Source organism: Crocodylus porosus, unplaced genomic scaffold, assembly GCF_001723895.1.
Source record: "Crocodylus porosus isolate Cpor-Errol unplaced genomic scaffold, CroPor_comp1, whole genome shotgun sequence".
NCBI lineage: Eukaryota > Metazoa > Chordata > Crocodylia > Crocodylidae > Crocodylus > Crocodylus porosus.
The window spans coordinates 47,753,314-47,761,451 of NW_017728906.1; the positions used below are offsets into that span (position 1 = coordinate 47,753,314).

At 42.3% G+C, this 8,138-nt stretch overlaps 1 protein-coding gene across 1 annotated transcript in view; it reads left to right on the forward strand.

Annotated features, from left to right (window-relative positions):
• Positions 1 to 443: 443 nt before the first annotated feature.
• The window catches only part of MED14 (mediator complex subunit 14), a 55,628-nt gene continuing 47,933 nt past the window's right edge, over positions 444 to 8,138 (forward strand). Inside the window, exons 1-2 of the mRNA XM_019528457.1 lie at positions 444 to 451; positions 1,608 to 1,634. Coding sequence (XP_019384002.1) covers positions 444 to 451; positions 1,608 to 1,634 — 35 coding nt within the window. The remainder of the gene's footprint in view (positions 452 to 1,607; positions 1,635 to 8,138) is intronic.

Genomic DNA, 8,138 nt, shown 5'->3' on the forward strand with positions numbered 1-8,138 from the left:
TTTTTTTTTTTTTTTGGCCAGGTTTTAAGCTTTTTTCCCTGAAGTTGGGGTCACTTAAAAATCTGTGTGCCCTGCTGTGAGGGGTCTCTTTGGGGTTTGGCCCCAGGCCCTGAGATATGTACCTGAGATCTGTTCAGGGTGCTGCGAGGCAGGGGCTGGAGCAAGGTTGGCAGGCAGCTGCTTTTTGATAGCGTCCTGCAGTCATGCCTGAAATCTGGTGGTGGGAAGGCATGAAGGAAAGTTGTAACCACTGAGTCGTTGTTGTTCTGTTCCCTAAAGGCTGCTTTATTTAGCTTGGACAATGAGAAGGGACTGTCGTGTAACCCTCTTGTATCTTCATTTCCTGGGAAAGTAGTGCTGTGTTTGATGTAGAAATGTAGATGAGTGTTTTGTGGGGGGTGGGTGGGTTGTTTTTTGTTTTAATTGGAGCAGCTTGACTGAGTATGGTCTTGTATGTAAATTTATCCTGGAACTTCAGAGCCTACTGTGGATGTGGGAATGGCCTCTCCCTATGCCTGAAGAAGGGTGTCTGTGCCTGAAAGCTCGCAAAGAACAATTTTTTCCAAATGTTTGGTTGGTTTAATAAAAGATATCACATCTACCCAAGGAAGCTTGTCTGCTGAATAGAAAGGAGTAACTTATTGCTCAAACAAGAGACTACCTTTGTTTCTGGATAGAATGTGAACTAACAAAGCTGATGTTCCAAACTGCATTCTGGGGATTGGGTTGTCAGAAATCTCAAAAGTGTAAAAACGCCAGTTTGTTCCAGTTGGGCCTTGAAGCAAATGCACCCAGAAATATCAATCTGACTACTTATGTTTTTGTATGCAACTCTCTAAAGAAAACACATAATTTTGCATGATATATCATGCTTGTGTTTTGAATTAATGGTGTCACCGAGTTAATCGTTTCAACTTTGGTGTGTAATGTAAAGCTCAGTAGTTGGAGAAACTTTGGCCAGCTGATCCACGATAGGAACAGTGGCTGCCCAGGATCTCATCCAGAGGTGGAGGGGGTCCTGATTGTGTTGTGCCACTTTTTAACCTTATATAGTATCCTTATTTTGAGAGGAAAAAATTCGTCATTTGGAAATCACTATTTCGCAGAAGAATGGAAGTGACTCAGTTTGTGACCAAAATTGTTTTTTAACTAAGGTGGTTATTACTCCAGGTGAGCATCCTTCATAGTAAAAATATGGCTTTCTACCTAGTATGGCAATTAACACTTCAAGTACAGGGTCAGGGTTTATGATGCAGTATATTCTAACCTTTAGTATGCATCTGTGTTAGGTGATTTGTGCCCAAAGCCTTAACTTGGCTTTTATGGCCAATATGAAATTAGCTGATTAATCCTGTCTAGTTGATAAAAGTGAACAAACTACTGTTTTGGGGCATTTAGAAGAATCATCACGCTTAGTAGTTGCTGATACTAGGATCTGGTGGCTCAGCAGATGTGCAAAGGTGCAAATAGGCAGAGACTTGCATCATTTTTTTTACCTTTGATCTTTCTAGTTCTGTGCAGTGTGGTAGAGAATAGTGGTGGATCTTCAGTTACTCCAATAATATAATATTCTCTTTTTTTTTTTTTTTTTTTTCCCTTTTTAATAGCCTACCAAGAAAGACTGATATGGAAAGGTGAGTCCCCAAAAATGCTGAATTTTTAATTCATGTTTAGATTTGAATATTGAGGAAATATGCTGAACATGGAATCACTGGAAATAAAATGAAAATTTTCTCCAAATATTAGACTTGCCTAAATAAAGAATCTTCCATGCGCTTTCTCTAGTTTTCCGTCTGGCGTTGTAAAGAGTAGGATTTTCTTGTAGCGAAGGCAACTTTAGTTTCAAATGACGTAGGATTTTTTGGAAATGCTAAAATAAATTGGAAAAGGGATGTTTCTGAACAATTGTTTCTGCAACAAGTGTAGTCCCTCCTGAGAGTGTTTTTCTTGTGTGGACAGTGACAAGATGCTAATTTGAGGAGTGGAGTCTGGATCTCTTATTCTCTCTCTCTCTCTCTCGCACTGGCTATGGACACCCCAAAGTAGATACAAGATATTGGGATGAAAGACATTCCAGTGCAGGGTTGGAAGCTGGAAATCGAATAGGATAAAACATCAGTGGAAGATTACCAGCTTCTGTCGTGGGCTATCAAATACGAGAACCCTGTTTTTATTTCAGAACCTGTTATCTAGACTTCAGAAATATGTGGAACAGATTATTAGGAAACAAACTTAAAATAATTTGAATGTTCCTCTTTTCACTGAGAACAGAGTACTCAATGAGCTTTCTTTGAGTATGTTCTATAGAAGCTGGCAGAAAATGTAAAAGCTGCTTTCTTTGCTCTCTCTACAAACTGTAATTGACTGATTTACTTTGAAGCTACATAGTTACACAACCTCCAGCAACTCAAATTAAAATATTGTGCATTGTGTCAGATGTATGCTTTGCATCTGAAATGTTTTTGAATGCCATTTAATCTTTCATAACACCAGCTGCTACTTCTGTGAGAGACTAGATCAAGTTGGGCAGGTCAAGTGGAGCAGCATGGACCTTTTTTCTCATTAAACAAGAGGGAGGTAAAAGAAAGTAGGCAGCATTGAAAGATTTTGTAGATCCACAAGTTGGTCAGTGGTGCTTGGAAATTGTGTTCTGATTTTCGCATCAGTAATAAACTACAGTGTGATATTAGGATGTGGTTGACAAATATTTTACTCCATTTGATGAAGTGGCTTTCTAGCTGTTTGAACTTAGCTACAGCTTCTCTAGGGGATGTTGCATAATTAACTCATTTATTCTGTTGCTTCTGTATTTGAATGCTGCCAGAGCAGTAGTAATGCTGCAGCAAAAACTAAGTGTCAGACTTACGAAGCTGTTCCTTTAAGAAGAATGGTTTCATACAGGAAACTCCCTCGGTGCCAGGCAGTATACATGACACACTGATAAAGATGTGACACCTGGCAGGCATCAGTTCTAAAGAGATTTCACATGGATTTTAAATCCTTTCCCATTATCTTTTCCTAAGTATTCTTAGATAAGGACAGCTAATAGAAAATCATGGATCTGTTACTTTAACATTTTTACCTCTTTCAAAAAATCTTATGTAAAAAATGCCATGGAGAGTTTATTCATATACAGTAATAAGGACAGCAATTGGATGTGAAACTACATTGCTAGTATGATGCAGAATAGTACTGATGATGCAAAACTAATGCAAAGGGAAAACCATGGACCTGGCATTTGGAAAAGGTAACTGTTGCCTTCTCAGTGTTCTTAATTCCTGCTTCCTTCCTTGTTCTCCAGTGAAAGATCTAAGTGCTTTTGATCTAAATATATTAATGATCTATAGTTATCTTTAATACATGTTTGGAGGGACCTTGTTTTCCCAAATAGACAAATAGGAGCTGACTCTTTATTTTTGCTTTGAGTCAGAAGAGCTCTAGCTAAGAAATTTTAAAGAAAACTCTTCTTTAAAATACTTTGCATAGCTCTGTTAACTTGATTTTTCAAAATATTTTTCAGTATTTCTGGTCAGTGAATTGGAGTTGCTTTGTCTCTAGTTTGCCATCGGGTCTCTGTTGCCTGCAGAATAGGAATGCTAAGTCCTACATGTGTGAAAAGGAATATAGGTTAAATTTATAATGCAACTATAGCCTGCAGTACAGTGACTCTGAAAGATTCCGCAGGTGTGCATAGATAACAAAGTTGAATATGAACGCCACATGCAATGCTTTGCTAGCAGGATTAATCATAGAATCATAGCAAATTAGGGTTGGAAGGGACCTAAGGAGATCATCCAGTTGAACCCCCTGTTCAAAGCAGGACAATTCCCAACTAGATCATCCCAGCCAAGGCTTTGTCTAGCTGGGTCTTAAAAGCTTCCAAGGATGGAGATTCCACCACCTCTCTGAGTAACTTGTTCCAGTACTCCGCTACCCTCCTAGAAAGAGAGTTTTTCCTAATATCCAATCTAAACTTCCGTGGCTGTAACTTGAGACCGTTGCTCCTTGTTCTGTTAGCTGCCACCACTGAGAAAGTTTAGGTCCATCTTCCTGGGAAGCACCCTTCAGAGAGTTGAAGGCTGTTATTAAGACTCTTCTCGGTCTTCTCTTCTGCAGACTAAATAAGCTCAATTCTCTCAGCCTCTCCTCATAAGTTGTGTGTCCCAGCCCCCTCACCTTTTTCATTGCCCTCCACTGAACTGTCTCCAATTTGTCTACATCCTTTCTGTATTGGGTGGCCCAAAACTGGACATGGTAGTCCAGATGTGCACTCACCAATGCTAAGTAGAGGGGAATAATCACTTCTCTCAGTCTACTGCTAATGCTTCTCCTAATGCAGCCTAATATGCTGTTAGTCTTCTGGGTAGCAAAGACACACTGTTGGCTCATCTTCAGCTTATTGTTCACTGTAACCCCCAGGTCCTCTTCTGCAGAGCTTCCCTAGCCTATACTAGTGCATGGGATTGTTCCATCCTAAGTGTAATACTTTGGACTTGTCCTTGGTGAATGTCATGAGATTTCTTTTGGTCTAATCCTCCAATTTGTTGAGGTCTCTCTGAATCCTAGCCCTGCCCTCTAGTGTATCTACTACTCCCTGCAGCTTGGCGTGATCTTCAGACTTGCTGAGGGTACACTCCATCCCATTTTTCAAGTAGCTGATGAAAATATTGAACAGGATAGATCCCTGGGGCACTCCTTGATACCAGTCGCCAACTGGACATTGAGCCATTTATTACTATTCTTTGAGTTTGATGATCCAGCCATTTATCGTCTACTTTACAGGCAATTCATCCAACCAACCCATACTTCCTTAGCTTGCTTGCAAGAGTATTGTGGGAGACTGTATCAAAAGCCTTGGTAAAGTCAAGGTGTATCATGTCCACTACTCTCCCCACATCCACAGAGCCAGTCCTCACCTAGAAGGCATTCAGGTTGGTCAGGCACGACTTACCCATGATGAATATATGATGACTATTCCTAAACACCTTGTCCAGGTGCTTAGAAATGGATTCCTTGAGGATCTGCTTCAAGATTTTTCCAAGGACTGAGGTGAGACTGACCGGTCTGTGCTTTTCCAAATCCTCCTCCTCCTTCCTTTTCTTAAAGATGCACACTATAGTTGCTATTTTCCAATAATTTGGGACCTCTCCTGATTGCCACAAGTTTTCAGAGATAATGGCCAGTGGCTCTGCAGTCATATTGGCCAACTCCCTAAGCATCCTCCAGTGCATCATGTATGGCCCCAGGGACTTGTACACATCCAGCTTTTCTAAATAGTCCGTAACGTGTTCTTTCACCACTGTTGGTTGCTCACCTCCTCTCCAAACTGTATTGCCAGGTGCAGTAGTCTAGTAACTGACCTTGCCTGTGGAGGCTGAGGTAAAAAGGCACTGAATACTTAAGCTTTTTCTGCATTATCTGTCACTAGGTTGGCTCCCCCATTCAGTAAGTGGACCCACACTTTCTCTGATCTTCCTTTTGTTGCTGACATATGTATAGAAACCCTTCTTGTTACCCTTTACATCCCTTGTTAGCCAGCAACTCCGATTGCACTTTGGCCTTCTTGATTTCACCTCATATACTCCTCCATAATTGTTTACCCATGTTTTCACTTCTTGTAAGCTTCCTTTTTGTGGTTTAGCTCACTGAAGAGTTCCCTGCTAAGCCAAACTGGTTTCTTGCCATACTTGCATGTCTTCCTGCAGATCAGAATAGTTTGTTTCTGCACCTTCAATAAGGTTTCTTCTAAAATACAACCTGCCCTCCTGAGCAGCTTTTCCTGCCCTCGGACTGGCCTCCCAGGGGATCCTGCCCATCAGTTCCCTGACCAAGTCAAAGTCTGCTTTTCTGAAGTCTAGAGTCCTTACTCTGCTCCTCTCCTTCCTTCCTGTCTTCATGAACTCAATCATCTCTTGGTCACTGCTGCCCAAGTTGCCATCCACTTCTACATTTGCCATCAATCCTTCCCTGTTTGTGAGCAGCAGTTCAAGAAGAGCTTAGCCCCTAGTTGGCCTCTCCAAAACTTGCACCAGGAAACTGTCAACAACACTGTCCAGAAACTTCCTGGATTGCCTGTATTGCCCTCCCAGCAGATGTCAGGGTGATTGAAATCCACCACGAGAACCACAGCCTATGATCAGGAAACTTCTACTTTCTTGAAGAAAGACCAGCAGGAGAATAAGGCTATAACAGACACCCAGTACACCGTTACCCTTGTTCTCCACTCTGACCCTAACCCAGAGAATTTCGACGGGTTTATCTCCAGTTTCAGACTGGAGCTCTGAACAGTCATGCAGCTCTTGTACATAAAGTGCAACTCCTCCTCTTCTCCCCTGCCTGTTCTTCCCAGTTTGTATCCATCCGTGACAGCTCTTGTAACTGGAGCACTATCCTACCAAGTCTCTGTTATTCCAATCATGTCATAGTTCTGTGACTGTGAAGACTTCTTCAGATTCTTTGTGCTTATTCACAGGCTGTGTGCATTCTTGTGCAGACACCTGAGGTAACTAACCAATTGCCCTACTTTTTCTGAACGAATGAGAAGGCCTCTTTTGCAAGCAGGAAGAGGCAACATTTCTTCCAGGTCACCTGTTTCCTCACTTATCTCAGGGCTTGAGTCTTCATCTTGCAGTGAACCTAGTTTAAAGCCCTCCTTGCTAGGTTAGCGAGCCTGTTTGCAAAGATTCTCTTCCCTCTCTTCATCAGGTGGATTCTGTCTTGGAACAATATCCCATTGTCAAAGAAGCCAAAGTCCTGCTGGTGACACCATGTATGCAGCCATGCATTGATCTGCAGAATGCATCTGCTCCTGCCCAGGCCCTTCCCCTTGACCAGAAGGATTGAGGAGAACACCTGAAACCCTGTCCCCTTCATCCTTGCGCTCAGAGCCCTATAGTTACTTTTGATATGCTCAGTGTCTTCCCTGGCAGCATCATTCGTGCTCGTGTGGATGAGCAGCATGAGATAGTAGTCGGTTTCAGTAGTCCTTCTGTGACATCTTGGATCTGGGCTTTGGGCTAACAACATACCTCTTGAGACAACAGATCAGGCCAGCAGGTAGGTTTCTCTGTCCATATATGTTCTTCAGGCAAACTGCTTTAGGGGAAGACTTCTTCTTGTTGCCTGAGGTCATAGGTTTCCAGTTTTAATCTTCTGGGGAGTTGATGTCTTCTTCCTTCTCCAGCACTGTCTCTGGCAGTCCTTCCTCCACAGTCCTAGAGGTCTCCTCCAGCACTGAATCAGCGAAGTCCTTTTGGTGGAGGATGCTTTGGAGTCTTGCTACTCTCTTCTAGCTCTTTTGCCTACTTCCTGAGGGACACCACCAGGAGGCATTGCTCTGTTTGCAGGCATGCTCCTACCCTTGGATAACTAAGGAAAGGACTGCTGGGTAGGAGAGGGAAGGAATTATTACTGTTTTTTAGTATCAGTTAGGCCATTGTTGGATTGTGTCCAGTTCAGATATAATTTGTAAAAGGACATTGTAAATTGGAAAGTTTTAGAAAAAAAAGCTATAAAAATTATACGAGGTGGGGATAATAAGCAACTTGAGAAGATCAGCCTCCTCTAGATGAACTAGGTAGATGAGTTGCCTAGATACATTAAAATGGAACTATGTAAGCCAGAGATTTCTGATAGGATAGGGCACTCTGGCAGAAAAAGCAGCATGAGAGCTAGGCTGGAAACTGAAGCTAGACAAAATTAGGTTAGAAACGCAGGCTGCTTTATAGATGTAAAAAAAACCAAAAACAAAACTCTCTAAAAAAAACGGACACTTCAACCTCTGCATGCTCCTGTGCCAAGTTCAGCACATGCCCAGAAGAAATATTGTATTAGTTGGACTCTGCTTTTGCAACAACTGTATAGCTCGGGTGCTTTAGCCGGGCTTTTTTGGTACTTTTATCTAATAACTGACTGAATCAAAGCGCACACACTGAGTGCACTGATTTTAAAGATTATTTTTTGACTGATACCGATGGCCGATTACCAGAAAATCATATAGGCTGATATGCAGCCCAGCAACTTAGAGAGCATCATCTAGCTGGTAAGTCTGAGGGGTCTTGGGGGCACAGATGGAGGCCCCCACAGTGAGGGAGGGATTGGGGCTGGGGGAGGGGCAGGCACTACCCAGCCAGGGCACA